The sequence below is a fragment of the Gossypium hirsutum genome, chromosome D11, assembly GCF_007990345.1.
Source record: "Gossypium hirsutum isolate 1008001.06 chromosome D11, Gossypium_hirsutum_v2.1, whole genome shotgun sequence".
Taxonomy (NCBI): domain Eukaryota; kingdom Viridiplantae; phylum Streptophyta; class Magnoliopsida; order Malvales; family Malvaceae; genus Gossypium; species Gossypium hirsutum.
In genome coordinates this window covers 29,236,689-29,255,618 of record NC_053447.1, presented here as the reverse complement: position 1 = coordinate 29,255,618, position 18,930 = coordinate 29,236,689, and the positions used below count along the sequence as shown (strand labels likewise).

General features: G+C 33.7%; 1 protein-coding gene across 1 annotated transcript; it reads right to left on the bottom strand.

Moving 5' to 3' along the window:
- Positions 1–10,408: 10,408 nt before the first annotated feature.
- LOC107954876 (DEAD-box ATP-dependent RNA helicase 16) lies at positions 10,409–15,726 on the bottom strand. The gene is made up of 15 exons (XM_016890560.2): positions 15,360–15,726; positions 15,102–15,263; positions 14,835–14,924; positions 14,613–14,741; positions 14,213–14,313; positions 13,840–13,951; positions 13,520–13,651; positions 12,584–12,649; positions 12,195–12,374; positions 11,876–11,971; positions 11,416–11,550; positions 11,192–11,274; positions 11,049–11,086; positions 10,739–10,953; positions 10,409–10,649 (listed from the first exon to the last, which is right to left on the bottom strand). Exons 1-15 carry the CDS (start codon positions 15,576–15,578, stop codon positions 10,560–10,562), a joined length of 1,848 nt encoding a protein of 615 aa, XP_016746049.1. The 5' UTR covers positions 15,579–15,726; the 3' UTR covers positions 10,409–10,559.
- Positions 15,727–18,930: the final 3,204 nt, after the last annotated feature.

The following is an 18,930-nucleotide window of genomic DNA, read 5'->3' as shown; positions in this document are numbered from 1 at the left end:
TGATTAATGACATTTTTATTGAGCTGTTGTTGGTTCCACTTAGCTTCCTTTTTTTTTGTCTAAGATACAATTGCGGTTACTTGCACATATGTTCCTTTTTCTTTTTTCTTTTTTTTTTTTTTGTCTAGATGCAGTTGTCGTTTCTTCTGATTTTGTTTTAATAGCTTTGGGTATTAAATCTATTTCTACTTGGATTTGATAGTAATTGAGATATTATAATATTTATCAATATATTTTGTCAAGTATTCTTTCTCCTCTGTTGTTGTTGTAGATAGGTTGTTTTCTCCGAGTGTTTCTGAAATAGTTCAAATATGGCTAATAATTTTTTTTCTGTTTCAGTTATACCAATGACGCTGCTGATTTTAAGATGAAAGTAGTAAAAAAATCATCTTCATATACCATACGTAATAACATAGGTTTTATAAATGTCAGAAAATTTTTTAATAAATGAAAAGAAAATTTTTGAACTATTATTTCCCTAACAAAACTACATTCAATACTGCTTATATCAAATGGTTCATGATCTAGTCTAAATTTTATAGTATAGAATTTTTCGTCTAAATTATTTGTAAATACATAAGTTTAAAGAAATTAAAAAAAAAACTTTTTGAAATTGAGCTTGCTGGTTGCAAATAGCTCCTTCAATTTTATTAAAAATTTCTATAGGTAAAATAATTCTAGCTTTATTATATAAACATAATCTAAAATATTTTATTTATAACTGGATTGTTTGTTCCCTTGTTTATAAAACATTGGGATATATCAAGAAAATTATTTATCTCTTTAATATCTAAGAAACTAATTTCTAGTTCCTCCCAATCAGATATAAAATAGAATTTAACAATAAATCATGAGTTTATTGTTCTTTAGTTTTTTTTTCAACTAAAAATTGTGAAAGCTTAGTAAGAGCTCTTCTAAAGTTTGCTCTTTATTCGGTAATATGAGTTTTCCATATTTCATTAATAAAATTATATAATTCTAATGATAAGTATGGATTATAAAAATCTTTTATTTCCTGAATTATATCATATAGGATTGCGCTTACATTAGCTTAATTCATTTCACATATATTAGGTTATTTCGAATCTCTAAGTCAGCAAAGATGAACACGAAGATCTAGTGGGTTTTCTCCGTATATTCGAACATATATGCAACATTGTTAGTTATGAAGGGGTTTCGAGCAAGACAATACAATTGTTGATGATTCCACTTGCTCGAGAAAAATAAAGGAATGGTTGATATGCTACCTCCGAACACCATTAATTCTTAGAAATAATTTATTCAACTATTTTGAAGTGGAATATTCTGATGACTACTATGCTCACTATTTATGAGGGGCTGTTCTAATTTAAACAAGAAAGCATGGAGACACTCAATCAAGCTTGGGAGAGGTTCAAGAGAATATTACAAATTTTGATTGGAAACGGTGTCGAGAGTGCAGTCCAGTTACAATACTTTTATATTGGATTGGGTGAGAACAGTAGAAAACAATTTGATATCATTTCTAGAGGGAGCATTTAGACAAAAACCGCACAAGAAGTAATAGTTTTACTGGAAAATGTTAATAGCAATGATTCTGCAGGACCTGTAAACGTTCACCCAACCGTGGGACTGTGAGTAAAAGTGCAGGAGAACCTACCGGTCAAAGTGTAGAACATGTATAGGAGTTATTCGCACCGGTTATGATAACTCCCATTGAGAATGAGTCGAGTGAGGGACCCGAAGAGTGTGAATTAGAGTGATTTCAGACGCTCAGAACATAGAATCCATGGGAATTGAATCACAAGTTGACTATAAGGATCTCACCTTTCCAAAAAGGGATGTACAATGTATTTGATGAGAATGATTGGAACTATCAAGACGACATGGATGTTCAGATCGAAAGGGAACAGGTTAATCAACTAGATTGATGGAGACATTGTAAGGAACCATTGAGACCTCTCGAGGATGCTTTTGAGAAGATGATACCCTCTATAGTTAAACCGCTTGAAATAGAATTGAAACCCCTTGTTGAGAATTTGAAATATATTGATATTTGGGAGAGAACAACACATTTTCGGTTATCATCTCTGCTCAATTGAGTTTGAAATGGGAATAAGCTCTACTTCAAGTATTGAATGCACATAAGAAAACCATTGGGTGGACTATTGCCAATATCAAAGGTATAAGTGATCTACCATAATTTGATACATCAAATTAGGCTCTCCATTACACTTGACGAGTTTATTTTTGAGAAATTTGAAGGTATTTTTCGTGTTTTTACTTAGTTTTAGTTCTTTGCTTTAATTAGTGAATTGGTGTGTTTTATGCTACTTTTGAGACCCGAATTGGCCAAATGCGTCATAGGGACTCTAATGGTTGATTGAGTGTTGTAGGGAGTCAACGGTGGTCCAAACATGAACGAAAACATCACCTAGAAGGGGTTATCGCGATATCAAAGCATGAAAGTCATTATACCCATGAGAGTGCTGAAACAAAGAGGATTGAGGCCATCTATAGTGGTATCGCAATACCTAATGTCCCAAGACTCCCTCATTTCAAGACTGACGTGGGTATCACGATACCAGACTATGGGTATTGCAATACCCTTGATGAGAAGTGACAAAAAATGATTGCAAGGGTAGTCCTTGTCCAACTCCAACACCAATAAAAAATACACGCTGATGGGCATTTTGGGCACAATTTTTGGGTTGCAATCAGAACAAAAAGCCTTCTTTTGGCTTAGAGAAACAACATTTTTCATATTATTTAGCTTTTAACATCTTTTTAGGTTAAGTTTTTAGTTATTTTTCTTTATCTTTTAGGGTTCAAGCTTTTTCTTTTCTGGTTTTATGTTAAGTTAGTTAGTTAGTTAGTTAAGGTTACTATAGCTTGGAGTTAATTTCCTTTTAATACTTCAACTTTCTTTGTATTTCCACTTTAATCTTTAGTTTAATATCATTTAGTTTCTTTTCATTTTATATGTTAAAAATAATTTCTTTGGTGTTTTTATTCATGTACTTGCTTATTGTTGTGTTCTCCAAGCATTTGCAAGAAATCTTGGATTTTTATTACTTTTCTTTGAGTTTAAGTTAATGTCATTTTTGCTTGATTATTTGTTGTTGGTGTGTTTAGATATGAGCATGAGTAGCTAAATCCTAGGTGGTTGGTTGATGGGAATGTTCGTTAGTTGATTTTTGGGTTCAAGAACTAAATAGCAACATCTAGACTAAATCAAATAGAATTCAAAACTTAGGATTGACGACCCTAAGGGAAAATCTAGATAAGGGAGACCGAGAGAAGATCTTATCGGGCACCAAGTTGATTGTCTCGGGTTAGTTTGGTGAGGTCGAGATAAACCGGACTAATCTATCTAATTTGGTAAATTTGAAGCCAAGAGGTAAAATTAAGCCAATTTAGGAGTATTAGCAATTTAGATCCCTAATTCAAAGGTTAACCAACTACGTAGAAATCAACCAACCGCTATTTATTATCGAATTTGCTAGTTTCATAATTTGCATGATTTATTATTTAGTCCTTCTCTGTTTTTAGATAATTAATTAGTTTAATTCACCCTCAATTATGATTTGTCGTAATATAACACCTAGTACAAAGTTAGTTGGACTCATGTAACCGCATATTAATTATTTAGGGATCACTTAATTGCTGACTCATTTGGGTTCGGTCTTTGGGATATTTTATTATTCCATTGAACATTATAAACATTACAACTGAGTTGTCACACTTGCAAATAACGCATTATATTTGATTGTTTAGTGTTAATTATCCGCCTCAGTGTTCGTGCACCAGTGGCAGAAGCGATCAAGTTGTTGGTGCCGTTTTCGGGGAGTCGGTGCATGATTGAGTGATTTTTATTAGTGTTGCATATTTTCTAAGGAGATAATTGACCAAAGCTAAGTTAATTGAAACAATGTTTTTCTTTCTTTCTTTCTCATAATTGAATATCCAATGTCTTAATTGGAGAATTCGTATGGTTCGTTTATTTGATTTGATTCTTTTATTTGTTGTAGGGAATTAAGCTTTCTTGAGGAGGAAGAAACCGTCGATTAGGCCAAGAATGACATCTCTACTTGACACAATGTTGTATTATTGGAGTTGGTAATACATTTAAATTATATAGGTTTTATTAACACCTTTTTACTCATAATTTATGCAAATTCTGAGCATGTGGGTAGCCAATTGAGTCATTTTAATTTATATTGAGACATTAGACATAATTTGAGTGAAATTTGTAATTTTATACAATTTAGTATTAATTTTACATAATTTTGCTATTTTATGCTACATGTTAATTTTTTTACTCAATTTATTGCAGTTGGACCACATAATTAATTCATGCGAGAGTCAACAATATTACACATGAAAAAAAGTAATTCCTACTCCATATGGACGGAAAGCTTATCAAATTGGACTCATAAATTCAATTTAACCCAACTTGGAAGATGGTTACTGAAAAGAATGAAGCTGGCTCTCAATTGGGTTGTCAAAATCGTTCAATAAGGGGAAAGAATGGCCCAAATTCGGCAAAGGCATGAGAGCAGTCCAAATTAGCTTTGGGATAATTAAATTGAAGACCATCACACTTATGGAAAAATCATAAATTAGATTCCAAATAAATATGTCAAAATCGTCCAACCCCTTGCATGATTCATGCATGAAATCAAGCATGAATCAAGCAACTATCAACCTCTCTCTCCATATTTCATGGCCAACCAAGAAAATGAGAAAACCAATGGATCTCCAAGCTATTTTTAGCAAACTCTCATGCCACCCCTTTACTATAAATACCATTCCTCACTTCTTATTCAATCATCATTCACTCTTCCCTCAATTCACAACATTTCTCATATTTATTTCATCTCTTCTACGCATAAGCCCTCCATTTCCCCACTTCCCTTTAGCTAGCATTTTTCTTTAAGGAAAACCACTCTTGGTCAGCCACCTTGAGGAGTATTTTGCAATCACAAAAATTGGCGGAAGCCACCATGATTAGTCTTCGGAGAACTGCCGAAATCATCAAGAGTTTTTTCTTCCTTAATATTATTTTTTTATTCAACACGTTTGCAAATTGTTTTGATGTTTTTCCATTGACCATGATGACTTAATTTTATTTTACCTAAAATGATTACATTAATTTGATAAAGTTCATTTTGATTCATGCTTATGATGTTCTGTGCCTCAGTCGTTCATGCTTCCAATTAAAATCATTTATGTATTTCATGCATTAAAACATGTGTGAATGCATTAGAATTAGTTGATCGATCCTAACCAGATGGCGATTAATGGACGCAATAATTGAAAGGTGCATGCGTAATTTAGATCCTAACCCGACTAAATTAAAGGTTGGTGTGATCCTAACTCAAAAGAGCTTTATTACCTTGCATAGCTTTTATGTTTTTGTGATTAAATTGTTTCAAACCTAACACGTCCTATTACTTCACATAAATTCTAACGAATCCTTAGTTAAATATGGATATAGAAATATACATGTTTTTTTAGGTATAAGCTTTCGAAAGAACTTATATTAGATTCCAAGTTAATGAATGATCGGGCTGTTATGAAATTTTTCCGGAACATTGTTAAGCATGATGAAAAATGAATTAAGTTAAATGTTGTAATTATTCTAGCATATAAATGTTATTGTTGTTAACTCGTGAAATTGCTGCTAAATAATCACATTGTATTTCATTTCATTTGCATTTAGGTTAACTTATATTTAGTTAATTAATTTAATTTGACACTTATTACTCAAAATTATTGTGTTTTTCTCAACCAACTTGTAAATGGTAATTTTTCATTATCGATTTAAACACAGTCCCTGTGGAGACGATAACTTTTATACTTACTTATTACTTGATAATGACTGTGTACACTTGCACATTCTCTTACGAACTAGTTGGTTACGACCCGATATAACTATATCATATATTGGCATCACGCATTTCGAAATTAGTTCGTCTCTAATATCTTAGGTTATCTCTAATCTCCAATTCAATGTAGGTGAGAAGAAAGATCTAGTGGGTTTTCTCTGTAAGTTCGAACAAATTTGCAAAGTGATTAGTTATGATGTTCCAAATGAGACAATCTGGTTATTGTTGAATTTGTTTGCATTGGGAGGAAAAGCAAGAGAATGGTTGGATATGTTGCCTCTGGATACCATTACCTAATGGGAAGAATTTCTTCAACTTTTTTTGAAGTGGAACTTCCCAATGACCACGATGCTCATTGCATATGAAGAGTTGTTTGAGTTTAAGCAAAAAAGTATGGAGACACTAGGCCAAGCTTAGGAAAGGTTCAAAAGGATATTGCGAGGTTTAATTGGTACCGATATTGAGAGTGCAGTTCAATTGCAATACTTCTATGTCGGATTCGATGAGGACGGTAAATCACAATTTGCTATCATTTTTTAGGGAAACATTTGGACAAAAAACTGCACGGGAAGTAGTTGTCCTATTTGAGAATGTTAACTGCAATGATTCCACCTGGAGCTACAACAGTTCATCTAAGAGAGAAGCTTCTAGCAAAAATTTTGAAGAAGCATTAGGTCAAAGAATAAGACAAGTAAATGAGTTGTCAATACTGATGGGAGCTACACTTATAGAAGATGAATCGTTTGATGAACCAGAATAACATGACATTGAACGATTTTATGATGTCAGAAGCATGGAATCTGTATGAACTGAATTACAAAAGGAGCATAGGGAGATCACATCTCCAAGAGAAAATGTACCATCTATCGATAATGATGGTTAGGAATCCCAAGAAGACACTGAGGTCCAATTCAAAAGTGAACGTGTAAATTAGTTGGATTGGTGGAGGAATTGTAAAGAACCACTGGGACCTCTCGAGAAAGCTTTTGAAAAGATGATATCGTCCATAATTAAACCGCTAAAGTTAGAATTGAAACCTCATTCTGAGGATTTGAAATATTGATATCTAAGAGAGAACAATACATTGTCGATTATCATCTCTGCATGTTTAACTTTGGAAAAGGAATTGGCTCTGCTTCAAGTGTTAAAGACTTATAAGAAGGCCATTGGGTGGACTATAGCTGACATAAAAGGCATAATTCTGTCCATTTTCTGATACAAGGTCTACTTGAAAAAAGGAAAGAAACCCATGGTTGATCATGCTAAACGGAGGTTAAATCCCACTATGAAAGAGGTAGTGAATAAGGAATTGACTTTGGTTAAATGTTGGAATTGTTTATGCCATTTTCGATAATGAATGAGTTACACACTGTGTTCCGAAGAAAAAAGGGATGATTATAGTCTCTAATGAGAAGAATGAACTGGTTCTTACACGAACGGTGACGGAATGGTAAGTGTGTATCGACTATCAAAAGCTCAATGAGGCCACTCGAAAAGATCACTTCCCACTTCCATTCATAATGATTTAATTAATTTAATTCCATCTTCAAACTTAAATTATTTAATTAAATAATAATTCAATGAACCTTAAATTAATTTTCAAGTTAATTTTTTAATTAGCAAGAAAACACATTCACTGCGGGTAGTGATTCATACGATCGATTTCTCTTACTTCATCATTTCTATTCATTTCTATCTACCAGTTCTACATGCAATTCGTTACTAGTAATCTTAAGCTAAAGAAGATATCGATTAGAAATATATAATTAGACCTCAAATAATTTATAATTAAGTTCAGGCTTGTCACTTATTAATTTATAAACTTATTTAGTCATAATGTCATTTCACTAAAGTATCATGATTGAACTCTCCCTTATTATATACCATAATGAAAGCTATTTAATAAGTGCCCATCCAATTACCTTTTCATAAGTATGTTACCCTCATAGGATATCTTTAATCTCTTTGGGATAAATTCATTCTCCCAATATAATCCTATTTTATCTCATGATAACCATTACATCTTCCTTCAAGAAAAGTCAATTACTATTAAATAGTAATCAAATAATTTATCACAAAGACAAATTACTTGTGGTCACGTTTACTTTTATCTATCATGTAATGTCGATGTGAGGATATCATTTACCCTTTAGTTAGGCTATGAATTTCACTATTATGGAATGACGTTACATACTGCAAAAGTTGTATACTAAACGTACCAGCATCTGGTTCCTTATCTATTTGAACTCAAGCTTTCATTTACATCAAAATATATAAGTCACGCATATATATTCCATCACCCACTCAAGATTAAGGTATGCAACACTATGAACATCACAAGTGAAATCTATTCAATTTGGATCATGTCTGATATACTATCAGTTTAGTCAGTCACATTTATGTCTCTATCTTTTGGGTTGTCACCCGCTCTAATACCCAAGACAAGGTATCTCCCCAATTAGACTTGATAGACGACATATTAGCCTTTCGACCAGTTTGCTTGTTTCCGATTAGAATAAAGGCATGTTTAGATTATCTACTAATATAAGTTATCTTTTCGTATCACGATCTGACAACGTAATATCGCTTAGTATTAATTAAATGCTAGATAATCAGTAAGCCAATATTTGTTTCAATTTTGCTTTGCATGCAAAAACCGTTGAGGAAAGTATACAAATGATATTAATATAATTAATAGATATTTTATTAAACCAATTTATTCGAGAAATGCAAGAATACAAATATGAAAATACTACACTAAGGGAACTAGATCCAATACTTCTCAACTAGGGGGCGAACAATTGTTTACCCCTACCTCGGCTTAAACACATGGCAGCACAAGAAGTAACTTGAGTCACACACGGATGGCCCTACTCCTCACACAGCCTAGATGGTCGCCCAACGATCAGCTACTTGAAGCCCCACACTATCCACATGAAGGCCACTCACTATTAGCAGGTGCACACTTGTCCCCAATAAGGGACCATCAAAAGACTACTGAGGTGTAACAACCTCGTACTACCTCAACAAAGGGAATGTCAGACTGTACCTTGCTTAACAATAACCAACATTTAACGAACCTGCCACCTGGCTGACTACACGCACGAGCCACTACCCATGCTGCCAGTGGCATGGCACCACCAAGCATGAGGACCTTCCCCCTATAAATACCCCAAGGCACGATGATAACAGGCTCTTCTTCTTCTTTAAGCTACCCTGGGCCCTATAAATACCCTAAGGCATGATGATAACAGGATCTTCTCCTTTAAGCTACCCTAGGCATTATACCTTAGCACTCAATCTCCTTCTCCTCTCCTTAGCTCATTTCTCCTCCTTCCTCTTCAATTACCCTGGCTACCCACTTGTCACAAGTGAATCGACCCCTTGTCTCCACGACCATCTCCTCACTCTCTTCCTCTTGTTGAACACTTGTACCTTCAGAGATCATTCCATATATTTCAAAATCTTTAACATTGTTAAAAACATAAAGTTATCGAATCAATATAATCGTTGCAAATTAAAATGTCCCTAAAGGCTATAGATAATTCTGATAGGGAAAAATGGCATAGAGTAAGCTTCTGAATTTTGATGATGAGAAAAGCTTAACCCAAATTGCAAAAATAAAAAGAATGCTTGATTTGGTTAGTTTTAGAGTTAGAGTTTTACCAAGGATTTAAGAGTTGGAGTTTTAGAGCAAGATAAGGAGCTATGAGTTTCACTAATTTTTTTAAGTTTAAGATTTCTACTAATTAATATATTAAAAAGTAAGAAACCAATAAGTGATTTGAAGAAGTGGAAGTAGACTTCTTTCTTAACTATTTGGATCAAGTTTGAATCCAAGAGTCATCATTGTTGATAGGGCTTAACCTAAATATCACCCTCAACCTGAACAAGGTATTTACAATTTACACACCCTGATAGGAGTAAACCACAGCCAACTCACACACCACAAACAAGAATGCTCATGTGATTCAAATCCACAATGTGAGTTTTTAGGGTAAACACTCAGGTGACGTTATGCCCAAGGTTGGGGTTCAATTTATTTGAATTATATTAATTTTCTTATTTTGGATCAATTTTGATATTTAAACCATCACTTTATCCGAGTTTACTCAAAAAGCTCAATGCCATCCAATAAAAACGTGACACGTGATAAATAATGCCATCTATTCTAGTATTTTGGGGGGTTTACTGAAATAAAATAACAGTTTTAAGTACTAAAGTGACAAAAAATTGAAGGACTAGAATGGAAAAACAGGTATAGTTGAAAGCTAAATCTTGAATAAAATCAAATATTTATAATAGTGAAAGAGATGCAAAACCACATCAAAAATGAGAAATGGGATTTTGTTTCATTTGATTTTATTGTTTAAATATTATTACCAGGAATTATGATATCATTTGGGGGAGGGGGGGATAACAGATTATATACCAAAGATGATTAATTTCCGTCAACCAATTTTTGAAGAGGCGCCGTGAATTTACTACTTATTTGGTTCGTTTCTAAATATTCGGCAAAAACGTAGTAGACAATTACATTAATTGAAAGGTATTTATCTTCTCTTCAGACAACAGGTAATAAAAATCCAGACAAAACGAAACTTGAAAAAGAAAACAACAGTTTTCGAATAAATGAAAAGAACAAAATTTTTGCCTGCGGCAATAAGCAGACATTGTTGTACAGAATAATCAAACAGCTTTTTGCTTTTTGGATTTATGGGTATAATCCAAACCTTTTCTCTCTCCTTTCACCCCATCTTTGCCGACTCTCTTCGGTGCCTGACACCAAACAATAGGAATGATGTTAAGATTAAATCACTAAACGTAGGCAATGCACACTATTCTCAGATAAACATAAAACCGTTTACCTCAGCAGAAAAGCTCTTGAGAGGATCCCTGCTTTTTCTGAATCTTTTCTTGGCTCCCTGGCGACCACTGGATTTGTTATCTCCCATCGCGGCTCTAGTAAGCTTGACCATTTTGCTGGCATCACGTGTCTTTTGGTCTAATAGATAGTCGGGCACATCACGAAGATGAGGTGCAGGAGGTTCCTTGCTCAGAACCTTATCATGTTTCAATAAATCTGGTACAGTACAAGTTCATATTCCGACATCAGGATTCAGGATTTTACAAGTGCACTAGAAATAAATGAAAGCGTTAGCCTACTACGTTCATTACCTAGATCTCTCGGATTTACTTCAAAATGAGACTTCAACCTAAACAAACAGAAGCACGCAACTCAGAAAACGCAAGATTAAACTCTGCAACAAGCTAAATTACCGGTTGACTTTTGATGTCTTTGACAATCAGTAATTACTCACTTTTCAGAGTTGAGAATTTCATTCCTTAAATCCTTAGCTCGTGATTCTCTAACAGCAACTCTTGTCACACTCCTTGCCACATCCTGCAAGATTCCCCCTCTCAAAATAGGCAACATGCACTTAAACCACGAAACAACTTGCTATATAATGAAGCTATCCACCCCAATTTTATAAAAGAAACCATGAATGATACATTGGACACTGAAGGAACCAAATGATATCACCTCAGCTCTGTATCGTAAGGACTCCACCGCATCTTTGGTCAACAGTGAAAATGGCATGATAGTATTTGTGCCAATGTCTTCTTCACCCAAGAAGGATTTAATTTCTTCAAAAATTTCCATCTCATCTGGTGAAACCTGTTAACGACGAAGGAATAATTGGCAAGAGCTACGAATAACAAGTTGAAATAAAATGTATTATGCAACAATCATAAACGTCATCCAACACGTTCAGCTCATCATTATCAGATGCATCTAGCCTAAATACAGAGGGTTCTCTAATCAATGCCTGAATCACATGACACCAAAAAATAAACTGTTACCATGCCAAAATAAAAGATATTGAAAATGGTAAAACGGGAGTGCAGAGTGAATTCATATCAAATGCACCAGGATTAATAAGTCATTCAGCAAAAATTGCAGCCCCTATAGAAGTTATTTATAATTTAGTCAGGAAACTCACAAGAGAAACAGAAGCACCAGCACTATATGCTCTTCCAGTTCGTCCAATACGATGTACATATCCTGAAGCACTTGAAGGCATATCAAAATTTATAACCTGCTCAAGAAAGGAATGTGGAAACAACAGTAAAATCAAAGTTTGGAAAAGAAAAAGGAAAAGAAAAGAAGAAGGAAGAAGACAAACTCCACCTTGTGTGCAAAGGCCAGTAACTATAGTACAAAGCAAAATATGAAGATAAAACTATCCTAAAACAGTAACAATTAACCATAAAACAACTGTTTAAAGCTTAAAATATTTTCTTTAAAAAAAGTGGGCTTACGGTGTAGACATTTTTGAAGTCAATTCCCCTCACAACACCAAACTCAGAGTCAATTTTTGGCTTAGCACCTTTTCTGGACTTCCTTGAGTCCATGTCTTTGTCCCTATTAACTTGTTCCTTCTCTTTTGTTTGGCTGTCATCAGTTGCAATCAAATAATCAAAAAGCCCAGCATTGAATTCCTGATAAAAGAGAGAAAAAACACAGGTCATAAGCAACTAAACTTGCTATTGTTAGTAGATACAGCCAGGCAAACAATCACAACGGAGGTTGCAAATGGTATCATCAAAATTTTCATTTTTCAACTCTAGCATAACACAAATAAAAATACATATAAAATCAACTTTTTAAATCTAAATAAAATTCATTGAAACAGGACTATTTAGTATACCTCCAGGATATGTAGACGAGAGTTCTGAGGCAACTCAGCATTCAATATAGCAGACCTGATTCCAAACTGCCACAGTAAACGTCATGAGAAATAGGTATACTGAATTAATGACTACAGGACAGGTTGTTTTCTTATTTAGGAGGAACAGAAAAAATTAAAAAGTGCTCGAGCCTCAGTAGCTAAACTTGACAACAAATATTATAAAGTCAAAATAATGTACTTAAAAATAGAATAATTATGTCATACACATAGTAATCTCCATGAGATACATAAAAACTTAAAAAAACTAGGACTAATCTAAGATAGAGGTATGATGCAACAGAACACTTAGGGTATGCTTGGTTCAATGGAAAAGTGAAAGGATGAAAGAAGAGAGTGGAAAAGGGAAAAGGGAAAAGAAAATAAGTTTTGAGTGTGCTTGGTAAGAAAGAGAAGTGAGAGAAAAGAAAATAAGAAAGATGAATATTTCCATCTAATGTATAGAAAAAGTCATTCCAAATTGGAATGATAAGAGAGAAAATGAAAGAGATAAGAGTGCAAATTTACAAGATTATGCATTTTTTTAAATTATCCTTTTCTTTCCTCCTATTTTTCAACCTTACCAAGCAAAGCATGGAAAGAAAATGACTTTTTCTTTTCATTTTTCTATCTTTCCTACCAAGCACACTAATTCAGAAGAAAAAATATAGTTCATTTCTGTTTTCTCTAATTTTTCATCTTTCTAATTTTTTTCCACCCTACCAAGCAAAACCTTAGTCTTGACATTCAGCAAGAATGATATAAATCTACATTGCTCATTTGACATACTTTAAAACTATGCAAGTTGGCAACTACTTTCAATTTTATGATAGACACACAAATGGAAAGCATGCAAGAATTAAGCTAATTATTGAATAGGATGAGGAAGCGTTAAGTTTAAGATGACAAAAAGAATACCTTTTCAAAGAATAGTTTCAATCTGAAACCAGCCCCAATAGTGTTAGTAAAAATCAAAACCTTCTTCAACACCAACTCTAACTTTAGGAGAGCAAGAACATAAAGTAACTTATCACTTGCACTGCATGAAATCTGAAAAACATAGGATAAAGGGGTAAAGGATCAGGAAGTTTTTTGCTTGAACTACAAATAACTTTTGCAATCCATTAAAGAACAGGGAAGAATAATTTAGGTAAACCATTGTTCCAAATTTAGAGAAAAACCAACTAACTAAATGGAATAGCCTTAACAATTTCCTAATAGTGGTTATAGGTTCATACCCAGAACTGCTGAACATTTTTTGAGATAACCTCATCCTTAACATCTACTTCTGACAACGTCAAAACGAATGGATTGTGCAAAATCAGCTTTTTCAGTTGGTCAACATCAGGGCTGCCAAATACCAAATGCCAAAATAGATTGATCAGCAGGTATTGCCAATCTTAATGGAAAAAGAAGAATAGGAAATTTAAAATGCAGTTTTACATCGTATACATGCAGTGGCTGACAATCATTTAATCATCAAAACAAAATACAATTAGAAGGATGGATCAGATGAAATAAATCAATGGGCTCTAAAGAACAGTGAAAACAATTAACACAAACATCATAACCTGGTTTACAAAGAATACAAAGCTTACACAAATAACACACCTTGAGGTAGCAGACATTAGAAGGCATTGACAACTTCTAGGAATGGCAGGAGTAAGAGCTTTAAGATCATCTCCAAAGCCAAATTGCAACAAAAGATCAGCCTGTAAAAACAAATATCCATTAATGACCTCCTTGCATGTTTCATTAGTAGAAAGTGCACAGAAACAGCAAATGCAATATAGGTTACAGATTTACTCGATATATGCTAACCACGTTAGAAAAGAGCAAGCATTTAAGGTATACAGTTCCATTCCTGATAACAGTATGACATGTTTGAAGTGTGGCTTGCAAATCATATGAGTACATACTTGCTCAAATCATAACTTCACTTATGATAAAAATAGCTGCATGAACCGAACTAAGTTTAGAAAGTCGCTCTACATTTTACTCAAACTCTTACCTCATCAAGGACTAGAATTTCGAGTGATTCACTGATAGAAGCAGGCTGAAGTAATCCAGCAGCCAAGCAATCCCTTATGCACTTTGGCGTGGTTACCAAAATATCGGGAGCCCCTGCCAATGCAGCTCGCTGCAAGTTTAACAATATAAGGAAAAAAAAAATTAGTAAAGGTGATTCAGTGCTAAAGCATTACAAGAACGATACATCTATAATCAAACCAACCAAATCAGAAGCTGCCATTCCACCGGTTAACTGCACAATTTTCAATTGAACTCTACATAGTTCAACCAATGATACGGCCTCTTTATAAACCTGAAAACCAATTATACACGAAAATACCTAAAAGTTAATCAAATTATAATACCCAAACTACTACCTACTTGTTATTCACGAAACATAAATTGAAAATTTCCAATTCTACTACAAAAAGTTATTTCCTTTTCAAATGCACTTAACAAACCAAAGGAGTTTAAAATATATATATCATGCCTGTTGACATAATTCACGCGAGGGAACGAGGATGAAACCGCCTGGAGCAAGCCGGGATTTTGAACCGGAATCCGACGGAAACAGCTTCTGAAGTAACGGAAGAAGATATGCAAAGGTTTTGCCAGTGCCTGTTCTAGCTTGAGCTACCACGTCTTTCCCTTGCTAATAACACGCGTTCGCCGTACCGAAAGCAATTAAACATCGATCAACGAAAAATAACTAAAATTAAGCAACTATTTGAACATGATATGAACTTACTAGAATGAGAGGGATTGCAACACGTTGAATCGGAAAAGGATTGCCAACGCCTTTCTTGATAAGAGCTCGGAGTAATCGATGGTCGAGGCCCAAGTCTTCGAAGCTTTTCTCTTCTTCTTCATCCTCTACTTCCTCTCCCTTGCGCTCTACTTGTTTCTTTTCTTCCTCCTGGCTAGGTTTGGGGTCTTGCGGAGGCTTCTGCTTGTTCTTTTTAGCCATTTTTTTAAGGGAGGTTTTAGCTTCGACAAGGAGAAATTAGGGTTTTGGAGAAAAAGCGGGAAGAGAGAGATATTAGAGGTATTAAGGTTTTAGAAGTGGATGGTGAAATGGTGATGATTTGTGAAGGTGGGTCAAAAGTGGACCGGGTTATTAAATCATGAATAAATTTAATGTTATAATATATAATATTTTAATTTTAAACAAATCCATTGTTAAATTAAGCTTTGATAAAAGATTTTGATATAATAAATTAAAAGTGTTTTTAAATGTAAGTTAAAATTGACAAAATAACTTTTCAATTTGAATTCTAAGAAATAAAACTTTAAATATTTACAATAAACTCTTAGAAAATTTTGAAACAATTTTAAAATCAAGTAAAAATGTTTTTAATCAAGTCAAAATGATATCAATTAAGTTCAAATCATTTTAACACATCAAAGTGATTTTCAAAAAAGTCAAAATTGTTCCAAGCCAAAAAGTATCGATACCATTTGGCCAAGTATCGATAATTTTGGAAATATCGATACCCTTAGAAAATCGAGACAAAAAAGGCATACTGTTTTTAAAAACTCTAAAAATTATCGGTACCATGATTTTGGTATCGATACTTGTTGAAAATAATCAATACCTTTCTTAAAATCGAAAATAGTATTCTATTTCTTATAAACCCTACAAAGTATCAATCCAGTATCGATACTTATTTCAGGAAGTATCGATAAAACATTTTTAAATATGCATTGTTTCACTCCAACGGTCACTGAATTAGCATTTATGACAAAAAAATATCGATACCCTTTTTGGAGGTATCGATACTCGCAGTTGAAGGTGAAATAAATGCTCTGGTTTTACATCCCCAACGACTATATTAACTGCACCAACAACCTCAACGGTTGGAAATCTATTAAGGGGGATAAATATCATCTTTCAAAGTACAACAACTTCAAACAAAGTACTTTCAAGCAAAAATATCAATCAAACAACCTTAGAGCTTAAATTTTCATATTCTTCCTACATACAATTGTGAGCTTTATCTCTATCCCTTTGCTCAAGTGTATCTCATTATATTTGTGCTTCAATTTGCAAACAATTTTATCTTGTAAGGATTGTTTCTTTATTTGCTCATTTGTATATCTTTGAGAGGGCTTGAAACTTAATATTTAGGGTAGAAATCTTAAGGAGTTGTAAGGTTAAACATTGTCCTCAAAGGTTGAACAAATTAGTGAATTTGGAAAAATCCTTAGTGGTGGAAAGCTAAGGTAGTGGAGTAGGCAATTGGGGTCGAACCACTCTAAATTCTTTATGCTCTTTATTCATTCTTACCTTTACTTTCACCAAATTTTTTAAAGGCCAATTCACCCTTTTTCTTGGCATTTTCGGTTTGCTTCATGAAGCTATCAATTGGTATCAGAGCTAGAACTCTAGAGACGATTTTACCACCAAGAGAGAAGATCCTCAAAGCATTCAAGATAAAAGCTACAAGTCAAGAAATTTCTTCCATGGCATCAGAGCAAAATTCTACTATGTTAGAAGAAGGGCATTCCGCCATGAGGCCTCCACTATTCAATGGCACTAACTACTCATATTAGAGAACAAAAATGAAGCTATTCATCCAAGCTAACGACTATGAAGTTTGGAGGATAGTTACTAATAGGCCATCCATTCCAATAAAAAGGGTCGAAAGTGTTGTTATCCCAAAGGAAGAGAGTGAATGGGATGAAAATCACATCAAGAAGGTGCAATTAAACGCGAAGGCTATGCACACTCTATTTTGTGTTATTGGTCCAAATGAGTACAATAGAATCTCCTTCTATGACAATGCAAAAGAAATATGAGACAAACTTGAAGTCACTCATGAAGGGACAAGTAAAGTTAAGGAGTCCAAGATAAGTCATCTCACCCTTAATTATGAATTGTTTAAGGCAAAACCAAAAAAAAGGAATTAATGAGATGTCCGATCGCTTCACTCATATCATTAATGGTATCAAAGCTCTTGGAAAGATATATCCCAACAAGGAGATGGTAAAGAACATGTTGAATAGTCTCCCAACATCTTAGGAACCTAAAATGACGACAATAGAAAAGTCAAAAGATCTCAACTCACTCTCCCTTTATGAGCTCATTAGTTCCTTGTTGACATAATAAATGAAGATCAACTATAATGCAAAAGAAATTAAAGAAGTTCCAAAGAAAGTAGGAGTTGCATTCAAATCAACAACTTGTGAGAATGATGAAGACTCTAGCAATAATGATAATGATAAAGAAAGGGCAATGTTTGCAAAAAGATTCAAGAGGTTTATGAGGTTCAACAAAGGAAGACAATTCCCAAAAAAAAAGGATTCAAGAATGAATATACTAAAAAGAAGGACTTTATCATATGCTATCAATGCAAGAAGTCGGGACACATCAAGTTTGAGTGTCCTCAATAGAATAAAAGAGGGTCAAGCAAACAAAAAAATTAAGGCTCATGTTACTACTTGAAGTGATGAGGATTCATCGTACAATGAAGATTAAGAAGTAGACAATATTTGCCTTATTGCCATCAATGATATTAAGGTAGCTTCTAACCCATCTACTTTAAATGTGTATTCTTTTAATGAGTTGCAAGATGCCTATGATGAATGGGTTTTGGAATTTGAAGTCATGACGTCAAAACACAAGAAAAATGTTTCAAAATTGAGAAATGAAAATGACTTACTTTCTAAAACCAATCACAAACTTGAAGAGAAAGTAAAAAAATGCAAGAAATTATTAATGACTTTGAAAAGAAAAATTTAGACTTGCATAATTTACTTTCAAAAGCTCATGAGGATCATCAAAAGCTACTTGAGTTGCTTAAGAGTGAAAAAGTTCACTCTAACAAAGTTTTAGAAAGAGGAGAAAGTTCAAAACAAAACTTTGTTAAAAATAGCTTTAATTTCTATAAACATAGAGGTCCCCAAAATTTTTACAAGAGAAAAATCATTAAAAGTGTATGGGTCCCTAAAGGACTCATAACTTCTCAAGATAGGAGCTTGATTTCAAAATGGATACCCAAATGGACTAAAATTATAAGAACTAATGCTTATGGACCCAAAAGAATTTGGGTACCAAAAATCAAATCTTAATTCTATGTTTGTAGGAAAAGGAACATTACTTTGAGGTGGGTTATTCAAAGAAAAACTTATGGTACTTCGATAGTGGATGCTCAAGACACATGACCGGTGACAAGAGCCATTTTATCGATTTGAAGCCAAAAAGTGGAAGAGAAGTTACATTTGGTGACAACTCTACAAAACAAATTGAAGGAATAGACTCTATTGGTAAAAACTCTTCTATTATTATTGAAAATGTCTTATATGTCAACGATCTTAAA